Here is a 17,636-nt window from a genome sequence, read left to right on the forward strand (position 1 = left end):
CTGCACTCCAGCCTGGGTGACAGAGAGAGACTCTGTCTCAAAAAAAAAAAAAAAAAGAAAAGAAAAAAGATATATATATATATATATATATGAAAAACGGAAGAGAAAGGGGGAAAGGGTGGTTAATAAAATCACCACAGCAGGAAGTCAACAGATAGATACAACAGACATAGTTAACTAATAAATCAAGTAATAGAGGTATGAGTATATTATTCACAGTTATGAAATTAAAAATACTAACATGACAACAAACATGGTTAAAAACAAACAAAAAAACCATAGTTGTTTCCAGGAGTTGGGGGATTGGCAAATGATAGATAGCTTTAAACTTTTTATTTCTAACCTTCTACTGGGCTTGAATCTGCATTTCCATCTACATTAATTATATCTGAGATAATTTTTTTAAAATTAGGCAAGCACTATTCACAATAGCAAAGACATGGAATCAACCTAAATGCCCATCAATGGCAGATTGGCTAAATAAAATGTGGTACATATACACAATGGAATACTATGCAGCCATAAAGAAGAACAAGCTCATGTCCTTTGCAGGAACATGGATGGAGCTGGAGGCCATTATCCTTAGCAAACTAATGTAGGAATGGAAAAACCAAATATTGCATGTTCTCACTTATAAGTGGGAGCTAAATGATGAGAACACGTGGACAGAAAGAGAGAAAAAACAGACCACGGAGCCTACTTGAGGGTGGAGGGTGGGAGGAAGTAGAGGATAAGAAAAAATAAACATAAACATTAGGTACTAGGCTTAACAACTGGGTGATGAAATAATCTGTACAACAATCCCCGTGACACAAATTCACCTATATTAAAAACCTGCATATGGACCTCTGACCCTAAAATAAAAGTTTAAAAATAAAACAAAATAAAATTAGGCAAATAATCTAGATAAGTCTGACATTACCCCACTGGCTCAGGGACTATTGCGGTAGGATCAAGTTAAACTCTCAGGCAGGCAGCCAAAGCTCCTCGCTGCCACTTGCACCCACTTACCTCTGCTTGGGAGCCACAAGCATTGGCACCTCCTCCGGGAAGCCCTCAGGAGGAAGAGGGCGCCCTCTGCCGGGGTAGGAACGCCAGCACGCCTGGGGAGCCGCCCTTTGCGCACCATCAGGCACTCCGCCCCTATCCCTCAGCGAGGGCCTTCCTCCCCCGCGTCACGTGATCCCAGCTCCTTTTCAGCTAGTGGGTGGAACCTCAGGAGGGAAAACCCGGGGAAGCCCAGGTGAGAGCAACGGGACCGATGGGGCCCGGGTTTCCTGGATGCTGGGGGACTGTCCCAGTAAGGCTTGGGAACCTGGGTGGGGCGCCTTTCAGAACGGGACCGATGGGAGAGAGACGGGAAGGGTTCTGGGCACGAACCCCGTTCAGTATCTGCTCCTTGCGGAGTGTGAGAACTGGGAGAGAGACTCCTGGCCTTTCCACTTCCTGTGCGCCCTTGGGTGAGCGTCTTAACGTCTCAGAATCTCTGTCCTCACCTGTGGCTGCCAGTATGCAATGAAATAAGCACATAAGTCATAAATAAATGGTATCTTAGTCGGTCCCGTTTGAGCGAATTTGTGAACTTTCAGAGACAAGAAGACCCTGGAGGCCACTGTAGCTCGGCCCTGTTTGGAGGCAGGCCTCTCCACCCTCACTCAGGACACCAGCTCCTGCTGGGTGCTCCCCTGCCTGGAGTGCTCACCCCTAGGCCTCAGGAGTGGAAGGGTCTGGGAGCGCTGGCTGGAAGAGGGGCTTCTCCCAGCTCCCACTGAACGGGCTGACAAGTCGGACTCTACGTAACAAAGTCCCCTCTTTCTGTCTCCACACAGGGCCCTTGTTGTGCTTTTGGCCCAGGTAGGTGGACAGACATGTCCCAGGCGGGGGACGTAGAAGGCCCCGGCACAGGAGACCCCGTGTTGAGTCTCCAACACAACTGTGAGCTTTTAGAGAACATGGAAGGAGCCAGCTCCACGCCAGGCCTGGCACCACATGGGCCAGGAGCAAGCTCTGGGCCCCGAGTCAGGGCTGGCAGCAGAAGGAAGATCCCCAGGAAGGAGGCCTGTCGAGGTGCCAGCTCGCAGGCTGCGGGTGCGGCTGGGGTCTGCCCAGGGCTCATGGAGCTGCTAGCTGTGGGACAGAGCCCGGGCTCGATGCCAGGTCCTGAGCTCCACTTGCAGCCGCCCTCGGTGCCTGCTCAGGGGAGAGCTCTGACCTCCAAGAGGCTCCAGGTTTCTCTGTGTGACATCTTAGATGACAGTTGCCCCAGGAAACTTTGTAGCAGGTCTGCTGGTTTCCCAGAGAGAGCTCTGGTCTGCAGGGAGAGGCTTGCAGGGCTGGAGGAGGTGAGCTGCCCCAGGCCTAGGGAGGCCAGAGACGGTGGAATGAGTTCTCCAGGGTGTGACAGAAGAAGCCCCACACTCAGCAAAGAAGAGCCCCCTGGAAGGCCCCTGACATCCTCACCAGGCCCAGTCCCTGTGAGGGTAAGAAAGAAATGGAGGAAGCAAGGGACTAGTTCAGAGTGCGGGGAAGGGGCTGGTGGTTTCCTGTGGCTTGATCAGAGCCCTCGTGGGGACAACCTCCTCTCTGTGGGAGACCTTCCCCAAAGTGCTGACCTGGAGTCCTTGGGAGGCCCCTGCAGACCTCCTTCTCCAAAAGACACTGGGTCTGGGCCTGGAGAGCCAGGTGGAAGTGGGGCAGGATGTGCCTCAGAGACTGAGAAATTTGGATATTTGCTCGCTACAGGGGGTGGGGCCCAGCCAGGCAGCCCCTGTGGCCGTGTCTGGTTCCCAGTGCTCAGTAGAGGGGAGTCCCTCAGTTCAGCTGCACAGGCTCCTCCACAGAGCGCAGCGCTGTGCCTGGGGGCGTCAGCACAGGCCTCTGCAGAGCAGCAAGAAGCTCTGTGTGTCATGCGGGCTGGCAGCGATGAAGGCCGGCCTCCAGCACAGGACCAGGAGGAGCTGGAGGCCAAGGCTCAGCCAGCATCCAGAGGAAGGCTGGAGCAAAGACTCGCTGACACCTGTGCCAGCTCCTGGGAGCACTTGGGCGGCCTCAGCTCCTCCCTGGACCCTGAAGCCAGCAGGGCCTGCTCAGGCCCACTCATGGAGCAGAGAAGATCCAAGGGCACTAAGAACCTGAAGAAAAGTCCAGTGCCCTGTGCCCAAGACCAGGGCACAGACAGAAGCTCAGACAACTCCCACCAGGACAGGCCAGAGGAACCCAGCCTAGGAGGCTGCCCCAGACTGGTGAGCTGAGTCTGAGAGTTTGGGATAGGAAGGGCCTGGCCATGTTTCTCAATACCATGCTTGGTGGTAGAATTTAATAAAGCTAAGCGAGATGGGCTCTTTGTGAACCTTCTCTCTCTCATCCCTATTAACCAAACTGGGTAAAATGAGGCCCACAAGCTGAGAAAGAGAAAGTAAACTACATTCACTGAATCCTTGTGAGGGGTCATTATCTTTTGGAGTCAGTGAGTCCTGGATTGGAATCTTGCCTCTGCCCACTTCCTAGCTGAGTGACTGTGGGATGTTTTTTTAACCTCTCTAGGTTTCCTCTTTGTAAAAAAATGATACTAATTTCAGCTTCATGGGTTTGTTTCAAGGATTAATGAGATTATGGTATAAAATAATGTACCTAGGCCTAGTGCAGTGGCTCACGTCTGTAATCCCAGCACTTTGGGAGGCGGAGGCAGGCAGATCATGAGGTCAAGAGATCGAGACCATCCTGGCCAACATGGTGAAACCCTGTCTCCACTAAAAATACAAAAATTAGCTGGGCATGGTGGCGCGTGCCTGTTCCAGCTACTCTGGAGGCTGAGGCAGGAGAATCGCTTGAACCTGGGAAGCAGAGGTTGCAGTGAGCTGAGATCATGCCACTGTACTCCAGCCTGGCAACAGAGCAGGACTCTGTCTTAAAGAAACAAAGGTGCCTAGCACAGCACAAGGCACAAGGTAAATTGCTTAATTCGTGTTAAATTTGCTTTTCTTTTAGTGTTCACAGTTACCCTGTAAGATAGGCGTTAGCCCCATATAACCAGATGGGGAAACTGAGGCTCGGAGGGTTAACAATATTCTCCAGGCTCACACAGCTAGGGAGTCAGTGCCCAGCTATGTTCCCTATATCACCACTTCCCTTTCCTTTGTTCTTTTCCTTATCGTCATCATCATTTTATTAATAATCATAGCTAACATTTATACACCAAAGGCAGAATAAGACTCTACTTGTTTTTGGTGCGTATTTCTCACATAGTTGAATTTTCATCACGTTTATTGAATGTGCATGATGTGCTAGGTGTTTTTGATTTAATCTTCACATGACGTCCACGGAGGTGAGGTAACAGACCCAGCTGGTGAATGGGAGCAAGGGTACAAGCCCAGGCGGTCTGTCTTGAGATCTCACTGCACTGCCTTCTCTGTGTATCTTCTGTGTTATTGGCACAGTTATAACAGCATCTGGCTTAGCATGTGCTGGATATTGTGCTAAGCCCTTTATATATCTGCAATCTTTGTAACAATCCTATGAGGTAGACACTATTGACATATACCCATTTTACTGATCTGAACACTGAGACTCTGAGAGGTGACATGAGTACTCAAGGCCAAACAGCCAATTAGTAAAATAGAACCAGTGAGCTGTTTTCCACTATGCATCAAGTCTTTTTATCTATAAATAGGTTCCTGTTATGCCTTATTGTTCCAGGACTTTGCTTGGTTTTGTAAGTTCTGTAGTATTTGAAGATCTTTCCCAGTGGGTTCACCTTGTTCTGCCGAATTTGATCTTTTCCTGAGCCCTGCGTCATAAGTGTCTATGGATGTATTTGTCACAGCCACAGGTGCTGTCAGGATGAGGGCTGGGACTTCCTCTTCTCATTTCTAACCACTGTAGTCTAGTTAGGAGCATGAGCCTGGAGGCCAATAGGCTAACATTCAGTCCTGACTTTGCCGCTGTCTGAACAACCGAGGTGAGTGGCTTCACCTTTTCAAGTATAATTCTCTCATCTGCAAAATGTGGGTATGAACAGTACTTACCTCCTAGGGAGGTGGTGAGGATGAAATGAGATGACACATGTTTGACATTTAACACAGTGCTTGGTGCAAGAAAAATACCCAAATGGGTTACCTGTTAGCGACATAAGCAATTTCGTCCTGCTGTAAGTAATGCAGAGGTGACCATCCTTGTGCATCTGGCTTCTCCCTTCTTCACATGATTTATTTGGACCAGATGCCCAGAATTGGGATTCCTGGGTCTGCAGCCTTTGAGGGGGCTGGTTTGAGTGCGGTGGTGGAGCCAGCTTCCTGCCTGGCTTGACTGGAAGCAGCCCACGACTGCTGGCTCCTCCAGGCTCCATCCTTGACTCTGCGGCACAGCCCATCATCCTACAGCTTTCCAAACAACTCGTTGCCATGACAACCAGTACCAGCTGAGGGAGAAGAATTGAGTCTGGGCTGTGACAGGGACGGGCGGGTGGTTGCAGACAGGGCTGAGTGGGGCCTGGGCAATGGGGGGCACAGTGCCGGCTGGTCTGGAGCCCCATTTAGGGCCTTAGCACCTTCCCCTGGAGATAGCCTGGCTTGTAGCAGGGGCAGACAGAGAGGTTCAAGGTCCAGCTCTGCCTCTTATTCCAGGGTGACTTTAGACCTGTCTTTAGACATTTAGATGAGTTTAACTTTTTTTTTTTTTTTTTTTTTTACTTTTCTTAAGCTCAGTGGCAAGAAGACTTTATTACTATTTTTTTTTTATTTACTTTTTTTTTTTTTTAAAGGTGGAGTCTCGCCCTGTCACCCAGGCTGGAGTGCAGTGGAACAATCTTGACTCACTGCAACCTTCGCCTCCTGGTTTCAAGGGATTCTCCTGCCTCAACCTTCCGAGTAGCTGGGACTACAGATGTGGGCCATCATGCCCGGCTAATTTTTGTATTTTTAGTAGGGACAGGATTTCATTATGTTGCCCAGGCTGGTCTCGAACTCCTGACCTCAGGTGATCCGCCGCCTCGGCCTCCCAAAGTGCTGGAATTACAGGCGTGAGCCACCGCGCCTGGCTGCAAGAAGACTTTAGACATTTAGAAATGTCCCTTCTCTGAATCTGAGTTGCCTCCTCTATGAAGTGGGGAGAATGAACTGGGCCCCAGAACTGCCAGGAGTCTGATATCAGAGGCTGGCCATGTTATATTCTTCTGGCATGAACCAGAGACTCTTGGAGGAGAGATGGGAGGGGGACTGCCATCCTCTTGTCCATCCTGGGTCCCACAGTGGCCAGTGAGGTTTAGAGCTGCTCCGTGGGTAAGAGAGCAGTGGGTGTGGGGAGGGCAGCTCTGTCAGTGACCCTGTGCTGCTTGCAGTCCGCCCGTCATCACCAGGGAGGCACACAGCTCCTCTGGTCTGACCCAGAGTCCCTGGTTCAAGGTATGCTGTCTGCAGCTGTGAGGTGTCAGGAGATGAGTAAAGGAGGAGCGTGTCTTCCCAACAGATGAGCAGCCTAAGAGGAGCTCGTTTCATTAGTGTGCTTACTATAGACTGAGAGCTTCATGTATGTCATCTCATTTAATCCTCACATTAACCATTAAAGGTCAATGTCGGCCGGGCATGGTGGCTCACACCTGTAATCCCAGCACTTTGGGAGGCCAAGGTGGATGGATTGCTTAAGCTCAGGAGACCATCCTGGGCAATGTGGCAAAACCCTGTCTCTACAAAAAATATAAAAATTAGCTGGGCACGGTGGCGTGTGCTTGTAGTTCCAGCTACCCGGGAGGCTGAGGTGAGAGGATCACCTGATTCCAGGAGGTCAAGGCTGTGGTAAGCTGTGCTGGTGCTGCTGCCTTCCAGCCTGGGCAACAGAGCGAGACCCTGTCTTAAAAAAAAGAAAAAAAAAAAGTCAGCATTAATATCCCCATTTTACTGAGTAAGAAAACTGGGATTCCGAGAAGTTAAGTGACTCACTCAGGGCACATAACGAGTAAGTGGCCGAGCCAGGATTTGACTCCAGTCCTGCATAACTTGGGTGTTTATGGGGCTTTATTATAATTTGTTGAACAAGGAGGGGGTCTCGTCCAGGGATCTTACAGTCTAGTGGGAGGAGAAAGCCACTAACCAGAGAATTGAAATACAGACTGAAGCCCAGTGGACCATGGATATCCAGAGGGGAGGGGAGGGCAGAGGAGGGGGCTGTCTGAACTGGGTCTGGGCGAGGGAAGTAGGTGTTCAGCAGGTGAGAAAGTAGGAGAGGCTTGCTAGGAAGAGGTCAGTGCTCTGCAGGGCTGCATTGCAGGAGGCAGCTTGGAGTGTTGCAGGAGCGGAGAGGTAGGTGGGGGTTACAGGTGGGACAGGAACCAGGTGGGAGAGACCAGCAAGGGCAACATTGCTTGAATGGAAATGGAGAGCCTGCAGGATGGTCGAGTGTCAGGATGGCCTTTCTCCAGGGCAGGGACCAAGGAACTTTATCAACACCAGCATTTACAGAGAGAGCTTGTTCTGTTCCAGGCACTGTTCTAAAAGTCTCGAATAATGATAATGATCCTTGCCCCAACACCATGAGGTAAATACTGGTATTATCCTCTTGTTACTGATGAGAAAACTGAGGCACAGAGAGATTAAGTAACTTTCCCAAGATCACACAGTTCCTAAGTGTTGGCACCAAGTATCCCCACTGCATGAATATGCCCCAATTTATTTGTTGACTCCGTGTGGGCATTTGTTTTTTGTTTTTTGTTTTTTTTTTTTTTTTGCTACATTTGGTGCTGCAGTTATAGTTTTGTATGGGTTTTGGAACATATGGGCAAGAGTATCTCCAGGGAATATTTTCCGGGGTGGAATTGCTAGGTTATAGGGTGCACACATCTTCAACTTAAACAGTGCCAGATGTTTTCTAAAGTGGTTGAAACAGTGTACACCCCCATCAGCAGTGTATGAATGTTCCAGTGACTTCTCATCTTCGCCAACCCTTGATAGTTATCAGACTTGGGATTTTTGCTGAAATGGAGATATGCTGCAGTGTCTTAACGTTGTTTCAATTTTCACTGCCCTCTTACTAAGGAGCATCTTTTCATGAATTTTGATTATTCTTGTTAAGTCTTTTCCTTAAAAAGTTTTTGTTGTTTAACTTTTCCTTATTGATTTGTAGGAGGAGATTTTTTTTTTTTTTTTTTTTTTTTTGAGACAGAGTCTCCGTCTGTTGCCCAGGCTGGGGTACAGTGGCATGATCTCAGCTCACTGCAACCTCCACCTGCCAGGTTCAAGTGATTTTCCTGCCTCAGCCTCCTGAGTAACTGGGATTATAGGCGCCCGCCACCACGCCTGGCTAATTTTTGTATTTTTAGTAGAGAAGGGGTTTCATCATGTTGGTCAGGCTGGTCTCAAACTCCTGACTTCGTGATCTGCCCGCCTTGGTCTCCCAAAGTGCTGGGATTACAGGCGTGAGCCACCGCGCCCAGCCATTTTTTAATTGTTGAGACAGGGTCTTGCTCTGTCACCCGGGCTGGAGTGCAGTGGTAAGATCATAGTTCACTGCAGCTTTGAACTCCTAGGGCTCCAGAAATCCTCCTGCCTCAGACTCCCAAGTAGCTGGGACTACAGGTAAGTGCCACCATGCATGTCCAGCTAATTTAAAATTTTTCTCTTTTTTTTTTTGAGATGGAGTCTCGCTCCCTTACCAGGCTGGAGTGCAGTGGTGCGACCTCAGCTAACTGCAACCTTTGCCTCCCGGGTTCAAGTGATTCTCCTACCTTAGCCTCCTGAGTAGCTGGGATTAGAGGTACCCGCCACCACGCTTGGCTAAATTTTTTTTGTATTTTTAATAGAGACGGGGTTTCACCATGTTGGCCAGGCTGGTTTTGAACTCTTGACCTCAGGTGATCCACCTGCCTCAGCCTCCCAAAGTGCTGGAATTACCCCCTGGAATGAACCCTTTTGTACTCACACTTAACCCTAGCCACCATGTGTTATCTTGCCTGAAAATCAGCAAATATTCACTTAATATCCAAATTTGCAATAGTTTCATAAAGATGACAAATTTTTAAAAAATTAATTAATTAATTTTTTTTGAGACAGAGTTTTGCTCTATTTCCCAGGCTGTAGTAGCATGATCTCAGCTTACTGCAGCCTCCACCTCCTGGGCTCAAGCGATCCTTCTGTCTCAGGCTCCTGAGTAGCTGGGACCACAGGCATGTGCCACCACGCTCAGCCAATTTTTGTACTTTTTGTAGAGATGGGATTTTGCCATGTTTTCCAGGCTGGTCTCAAACTCCTGAGCTCAAGCAGTCCGACCACCTTGGCTGCTCAGAGAGTTGGGATTACAGGCGTGAGCCACCGCACCTGGCCAACAACTTATTTTTATAACTTGTCTTTTTAAAGTCAGGATAGTAATAAGGTCCACACTTTGGGATTGGTTGATGTTTCTTTTAAGCCTTTTAAACTATAGGTTCTCCCTCCATATCTTGTTTTTTCTTGCAGTCTTTTTTTTTTGTGTGTGAAGAAATTAGATTGTCCTAATTTCTTATTTTTGCATCACTGTAATTTTTGCATCGCTGTAGTATAGTTAAACATGTTCCTCTGTCTTCGCTTTAAGCTGTGAACTGGTGGTTGAATGTAGAGGTTTGATTAGAATTGGATGCAGTTTTTAGCCCAAACTACTTCATAGGTTGGTGGTGTGTTCTTTCCATCAGAAGGTACATGTCTCCTTGTACTACTTTATATTTATTGATGCTATTTTATATATATGTGTGTGTATATGTGTATAGATATATATTTTATATATATGTGTATATATTTTATATATATATATATGTGTTTTTTTTTTGAGACGAAGTCTTGCTCTGTCACCCAGGTTAGAGTGCTGTGGTGTGATCTCAGCTCACTGCAACCTCTACCTCCTGGGTTCAAGCAATTCTCCTGTCTCAGCCTCCTAAGTAGCTGAGACTACAGGCACCCACCACCATACCCGGCTAATTTGTGTATTTTTAGTAGAGATGGGGTTTCACCATATTGGTCAGGCTGGTCTTGAACTCCTGACCTCAGGTGATCCACCCGCCTCGGCCTCTCAAAGTGCTGGGATTACAGGCATGAGCCACTAGGCTCGGTCTGTTTTGTGCTTTGCATATGTTTTGCATTTCTACACTTTCTCCCATGTAAAAACACAATTGAGTTTTGTTTATTGTTTTTGCATCCAGAAATCTTGCTTTTATTAATCTATATAATTTATCTATTTAGATTTTGTTTGTTTTCTGTGTAGACAATCGTATGTAGACAAATGACAGTTTTTGTTATTTCCTTTCCAATTCTTTACATCTCTCTTCCCTTCTCTTTCCTTATTGTGCTAGCTAAGACTGTTAGTATAATGTTGCATAGAAGTGGTGATAGCAAGGAACCCATGACTTGTTCTGGATTTTAAAGGAAATGTGGTCATCATTTCACCTTAAGTATGACACTTGCTATGTTTTTTATATAGATGCTCTTTATCAGGTAAAGGAAACTCCCTTTCTTCCTGGTTTGCTAATTATTTACAATTATTATTATAATTTTTACAATTACAATATTTACAATTATTATTATTGCACAGTGCATTTAATCAAATATGTTTTTTCCATTTCTGAGATAATAATATGATGTTTATCCTCGAATTTATTAACATTAATTTAAGGAGTTAGTGGGGGTTTTTTTAAATATTAAGCTTTTTTGAATGTTAAGTTCTTGCCTTGCTGGAACAAACCCAATTTGGTAATGCTATATCTTTTCCATATTTTGTGAATTCAATTTCATGTTTTGTTTGGGGTTTTCAGTGGGTGAATTAACTGGCCTGAAATGATTTGTTCTCCTACTACCCTTCTGGCATTTTGGTATCAGGGTTTTGCTAGCTTCATAGAATGAATTGTGGATTATCTTTTTGTTTCCTATTCTTTGGGATAATGTAATTAAGATCGGAATTATTTGTTCTTTGGACATTTTGATAGAATGGCTGGTTAAAAAAAAGTATGGACTGATGTTCTCTTTAAGGAAGGTGTTTCCTTCTGTATGAATTCAATTTATCTTGTGGCTATAGGTTTATCCAGTGTTGTTTTTCTCTTGAATCAATTTTGGTAAGTTATACTTTTCTAGATGTCTATTTGTTTCATCTGAGTTTTTAAATTTATTGGCATGTTGGCATACAGTATTTCACAATAGCCTCTTTAAGGACTGTGCATTTGTAATTATACATTCCAAATATTAGCTAGTTATACCTCCTCTCTGTTCCTTAATCAATCTTGTCAGAGAATTGTCAGTTTTTTCAAAGAACCGATTTTTGGTTTGTTCATCCTCTCCATTGTATGTTGTCAATGTCGCCTTCCTTTCAGTTTATGCTACTATTTATAAAGTCTTAAAAATTATGCTTGGTTCATTAGTTTTCTGCCTTTTTTCCTTTGTAATAAGTCATTTAAAGCTGTAAAGGAACCTTTTAATTATCGCTTTTGCTGCATTCATAGAATTTACATACAGTCTTATTATCATTCAATCTCAATATTTTATCATTTTTAATCACAATTTTTCTTTGACCTGTGTGTTCTTTAAAAGTTTGTTTATTTCTTTTCTTTTTTTTTTTCTTTTGGAGACAGAGTCTAGCTCTATCCCCCAGGCTAGAGTGCAGTTGTGCTATCTTGGCTTACTGCAGCCTCCATCTCCCAGCTTCAAGCAGTTCTCATGCCTCAGCCTCCCGAGTAGGTGAGATAACAGTTGCCACCACGTCTGGCTAATTGTTGTATTTTTAGTAGAGATGGAGTTTCGCCATATTGGCCAGGCTGGTCTCAAACTCCTGACCCTAGGTGATCCGCCCACCTGGCCTCCCAAAGTGCTGGGATTATAGGCATGAGACACCACGCCCGGCTAAAAGTGTATTTCTTAATTTCCAAACTAATCTTTTGTTGCTTTTGCCTTTATTGCCTTCTAACTTAGTAATATTGTGGTCTGAGAAGTTGGTCTTTATCTGAGTTATCCAGTCTGATAGCCGCTGGCCACTTGTATCTATTAAGCACTTGAAATCTGGTTAGACCAAATTGAGATGTACTATAAGTGTAAAATATACACTGAATTTCAAAGACTTAGTACAAAAAAATGCAAACATTTCATTAAGAGTTGTTTATGTCTGGACGAGGTGCCTCAACGCCTGTAATCCCAGCACTTTCGGAGCCCGAGGCAGGCGGATAATAAGGTTAAGAGTTTGAGAGCAGCCTAGCCAACATAGTGAAACCCTGTATCTACTGAAAACAAACAAACAAACAAATTAGCCAGGTGTGGTGGTGGGCACCTGTAATACAAGCTGCTCAGGAGGCTGAGGCAGGAGAATTGCTTGAACCTGGGGAGCGGCGATTGCAGTGAGCCAAGATCACACCACTGCACTCCAACCCTAGGCAACAGTGTGAGACTCCGTCTCAAAAAAAAAAAAAAAAAAGTTTTCCTATCAATTACATGTTGAAATGATAATATATTGGACATAGTGAATTAAATAAAATACAAAATTAATTTTGCTTTTTAAAATGTGGCTACCAGAATATTTAAAAGTATACATGTGGCTTCTGTTTCTGTTGGGCAGTGCTAAGCTAAAAAAGTCTTTTGAAATGTGTTAATATTTGCTTTTTGGCCCAGGCTTTGCTCAATTTTTATATATATATGTTACATATACTGGAAAAGAATATGTATTATCTAGTTATTAGGATTAATATTCAGTGTATATTTATAAATATGTACAGATTAAGCTTGTTGATTTCATTAATTATTTTTTATTCCTACTGATTATTTTGTTAGCTTTATTTATCAATAGTTAGAGAGATACATGAAATTTTTGTGCTATCATGGTGGATTTGTCTTTTTGCTTATAGTTCTACCATTTTTTGCTTTATAGTTTTTGAGCTTATGCTATTAGATGCTTATAAGTTTAGAGTTGTTATAGCTTCCTGGTAAAACTACATATCATTATGTAGTCAAGTCTTTGCCTCTAATGATTTTTTGCCTTAAAGTCTGTTTTATCTGATTGTTAATATAGCTACAAAGCTTTATTTTGGTTGGTGATTTGCCTGTCCATATATTATTCCATTTTGTTATTTTAACCTTTTTGCATCATTATGTCTTAGAAATGGGTCTCATGAAGATTTTATAATTGTATTTTCTTTCCTTAAAGGTCTGATAATTTTTGTATTTTTCTGAAGTATTAGTTCATTTACATTTGTTATGGTTACTGATTTATTTACATCTACTCCTACCATTTTATTTTGTGCTTTTTTTTGAGACAGTCTCACTCTGTTGCTGTTGCTCAGGCTAGAGTGTAGTGGCGTGATCATAGCTCACTGCAGCTTTGATCTCCTGGGCTCACAATTCTCCCACCTCAGCCTCCCAAGTAGCTGAGACTACAGGTGCATGCCACTGTGCCTGGCTCTTGAAAAAAAAATTTTTTTAGTAGGGCCAGTGTCTGGCTATGTTGGCCAGGCTGGTCGCGAATTCCTGAGCTCAAGCAATCCTCCCGCCTCAGCCTCCCAAGGTGCTGGGATTACAGGCATGAGCCACCGCACCCGGCCTATTTTGTGCTTTGCGTATGTTTTGCATTTTGGCGCTTTCTCCCTTTCATTGCCTCCTTTTGGATTATTTTTTCTTACTCCTTTTTATCCCTCAGTAGTTTAGATGTTTCCTATCCTCAGTTTATATTTTTTTGGTGGTTCTCTTAGAAATTTGAGTACAGGCCAGGCTTGGTGGCTCACACCTGTGATCCCAGCACTTTGGGAGGCTGAGGCCGGCAGATCACAAGGTCAGGAGATTGAGACCATCCTGGCTAACACAGTGAAACCCTGTCTCTAATAAAAATACAAAAAAAAAAAAAAAAGCCAGATGTGGTGGCGGGCGCCTGTAGTGCCAGCTACTTGGAAGACCTAGGCAGGAGAATCGCTTGAACCCGGGAGGTGGAGGTTGCAGTGAGCTGAGATCATGCCACTGCATTCCAGGCTGGGCGACAGAGCGAGACTCCATCTCAAAAAAAAAGAGAAAGAAAGAAAGAAGGAAAGAAGGAAAGAAGGAAGGAAGGAAGGAAGGAAGGGAAAAGAAAGAAAAAGAAAAGAAAGAAAAGAAAGAAATTTGAGCACAAATAGCTAACTTATCAAAGTATAAAGGTAGTTACAATGTTTATCTTCCTCCAAAATGATATAGGGATCTTGGAATGCTCTACTTCCAAGTGTGTACCTTTCCAATTTGTATGTTGTTGTTATCCAGTAAATTGGTCCTATCTCTTTTTTTTTTTTTTTTGAGACGGAGTCTTGCTCTGTCACCCAGGCTGGAATGCAGTGGCACGATCTCGGCTCACCGCAAGCTCCGCATCCTGGGTTCACGCCATTCTCCTGCCTCAGCCTCCTGAAGCTGGGACTACAGACACCCGCCACCACGCCCGGCTATTTTTTGTATTTTTAGTAGAGACGCGGTTTCACTGTGTTAGCCAGGATGGTCTCGATCTCCTGACCTCATGATCCGCCCGCCTTGGCCTCCCAAAGTGCTGGGATTACAGGCGTGAGCCACGGCGCCCAGCTCTTTTTTTTTAAATCCCCAAATTACACACTGTTATTATAGTTTCATACAATCAGTGTTTGTTTGGATTTAACAACATCTTCATCATTTTGTTTTTTTTTTTTTTTTTGAGACGGAGTCTCGCGCTGTCGCCCAGGCTGTGGCGCGATCTCGGCCCACTGCAAGCTCCGCCTCCCGGGTTCACGCCATTCTCCTGCCTCAGCCTCCTGAGTAGCTGGGACTACAGGCGCCTGCCACCGCACCCGGCTAATTTTTTGTATTTTTAGTAGAGACGGGGTTTCACTGTGGTCTCGATCTCCTGACCTTGTGATCCGCCCACCTCGGCCTCCCAAAGTGCTGGGATTACAGGCGTGAGCCACCGCGCCCGCCCATCTTCATCATTTTCTTTGCTCAAAATTCTTCCTTTGGTCTCAGCTTTTCTATCTGGGATTGTTTTTCCTTCCTTCTGCCTCAGGTTTATCTTTTAGCATTTTGTTTATTGAGCAAAACAAAATTATCAAGAAAAATAACAGCTCTCGATTTTTTTCTATATCTTTATTTCTTTCTTATTCTTGAAAAGTATTTTGTCTGGGTGCACAATTGATAGTTATTTTCTTTAAGCACATTGAAAATACTATTTTTCTATGTTTTGCTTTTCATTATTACTATTGAGAAAGTAGCTGTTAGTCTAATCGCCATTCCTTTATAGGTAAAATGTATTTTGGTGAATGGGATCATAGAATAGTAGTCGAAGGTATGGCCTCTAGAATCAGACTGCCTGGATTTAAATCCCAGCCCTTTGGTTTTCTAGCTGTGAGACACTGGGCAAGGTGATTAACCTCCCTGTGCCTCTGTGTGCCTTAGTTTCCTCTTTTGTAAAATGGGGGAGATAATAGTACTAGTACCTCATAAGATTGTGGTGAGGATTAAGTTAACTAATATGTAAAGCACTCGCCACAGACAAAGCACATTTTAAGTGCTATTCAAGTGTTAGGTATTATTTTTTCTCTTTATGCGTGTAAGAATCTCCTTATCATGAGTGTTGATGTGTCTAGGTATGAATTTCCTTTTATTTATTCTGTTTGAGATTCACTGAGCTTTTTGAATGTGTAAATTTTTGTCTTTTATCAATTTTGAAAAATTCTTAGCCCTATTTCTTTAAACACTGCTTCTACCCATTCTCTTTCCTCTCTGCTTCTGGAACTTTAGACCGACCGACCTTCCTTCCTTCCTTCCTTCCTTCCTTCCTTCCTTCCTTCCTTCCTTCCTTCCTTCCCTCCCTCCCTCCCTCCCTCCCTCCCTCCCTCCCTCCCTCTCTCCCTCCCTCCCTCCCTCCTTCTCTCCCTCCCTCTTTCCCTCTCTCTCTTTCTTTCCCCCCACTCCTCCTCCTTCCTTCTCTCCCCTCCCTTCCCCTCCCCTCTCCTTTCCTTTATTTTGAGACAGCGTCTTGCTGTGTCACCCAGACTAGAGTGCAGTGGTATGATCACTGCTCACTGCAGCCTTGACTTCTAGGGCTCAAACAATGTTGCCATCTCAGCCCCCTGAGTAGTTGGGACTACAGGTACACAACACCACGCCTGGCTGGTTTTTTTTTTTCTTGTTTTTGTAGAGACGGTCTCGCTGTGTTTCCCAGGCTGCTGTCGAACTTCTGGCCTCAAGCAATCCTCCTGTCTCGGCCTCCCAAAGTGCTGAGATTACAGGCGTGATGTGTCTCTTAGTGCTTCACAGTGTCTGTGTGAAGATTCTGGATAATTTATTTAAATGTGTTGTCCAGTTAGCTAATTTTTTCAGCTGCATCTAATATGCTAGTAAACCTATATATTGAGTTTTTAAATTTTAATTAGGATTGTTACATTTTTCATTCCCAGAAGTTGTGTTTGGTTCCTGATCAAATCTGCCTGGTTGTTTTTTGTAGTTTTTTTTGTCCTTCACTCATGTGTTCGTGTCCTCCTTTTATTTCTTCAAACTTACTATACATACGTAGTTTGTATTCTGGTCTGATAATCCTTCGCTCGCCTCATTCTCCTGCCTGTTGTTTTGGAGCCTCACAACGTGGACGTTAGGACCCCTGAGACGGGCCAGCCAGAAGGCTTTGAACTGTGAAGGGCTGGTCCTGATATTTTTCCTGTTGCTCTTCTTCACACACCCCTGTTTTCTTTGTTTTTTCTCCCTCTTTCTCAGTTTACTTTTTTGAAAGGCTGATTCATTTCCATGGTTCAAAAAAACAAAAAAAAGTGAAACTCATCTTTCCCGGCACCCAGTCGCTTCCCTACTGGCAGCCTGGGTTATATAGGTTTTTGCAGATACTTCCTGTGATATTTTATGCGTATTCAAGCAAATACAAATTTTAAAATTCATTCTGCCTGTAACACGAATGATAGCATACCACACGTATTGTTCTTAACTTGTTTTTAATAAAAACTATGTTTCTGGTTGTAAAAGAAATACACGCTCATTTTGAATAACGTGAATACCCAAGTGTCTACAAGTAGAAAGTCAAAGTCTCCCTGGAATTTCATTCCCCAGAGATAACCTCTATTATGTATCTATAGATATATATGTACATAAATGGGTTTATGCAACAGATATTGTTCTGTAACCTATTTTTTCTTTTTCTCCCAATAATACTTCATGACATCTTTCCATGAATCTTTCCATGTCTCCACATAGCCCCACAGCTAAGTGCTTGGGCTTTGGAGTCAGACAGAGCTAGGTTCTAATACTAGCTCTGTAGCTTAGCAGCTATAGGACTTTTCACATCCTCTCGGAGCCTCAGTTTCTTCATCTGTAAAATGGGGATACAAATAGTATATACCTCATGGTGTCGTTCTGAGACCTTAATAGCATGAATGATGTGCTTCCTGTGGGGTCAGATACTTCACAAGCCCTCAACAAGTGGTAATTTTTATGATGACTTCCTTACCCTTTATAAGCCACATAGAATTCGTAGTGCAAAGTGTCACCATTTATTAACCATTTCCCTTTGATGGGCCTTTTTTTTTTTTTTTTTTTTTTTTGAGACGGAGTCTCACTCTGTTGCTTAGGCTGGAGTGCAGTGGTGCAATCTTGGCTCACTGCAACCTCCGCCTCCTGGGTTCAAGTGATTCTCCTGCCTCAGCCTCCCGAGTAGCTGGG

At 44.4% G+C, this 17,636-nt stretch overlaps 1 protein-coding gene across 8 annotated transcripts in view; it reads left to right on the forward strand.

Moving 5' to 3' along the window:
- Positions 1 to 1,181: 1,181 nt before the first annotated feature.
- The window catches only part of SPOCD1 (SPOC domain containing 1), a 28,103-nt gene continuing 11,648 nt past the window's right edge, over positions 1,182 to 17,636 (forward strand). For 6 of the 8 annotated variants that reach the window (XR_012423308.1, XR_012423310.1, XM_005544128.5 and 3 more), the window contains exons 1-2: positions 1,182 to 1,243; positions 1,830 to 3,242. Coding sequence is in view for 6 of the 8 variants with exons in the window: in XM_005544128.5 (XP_005544185.3) it covers positions 1,869 to 3,242 (1,374 nt within the window). In the remaining 2 variants the exon portion in view is untranslated. Of the gene's footprint in view, positions 1,244 to 1,829; positions 3,243 to 17,636 lie in introns of those variants that run through there. The other 2 variants (XM_065525864.2, XM_074013907.1) reach the window with 1 other exon arrangement.

The sequence above is a fragment of the Macaca fascicularis genome, chromosome 1, assembly GCF_037993035.2.
Source record: "Macaca fascicularis isolate 582-1 chromosome 1, T2T-MFA8v1.1".
In the NCBI taxonomy this organism is placed as follows: Eukaryota; Metazoa; Chordata; class Mammalia; order Primates; family Cercopithecidae; genus Macaca; species Macaca fascicularis.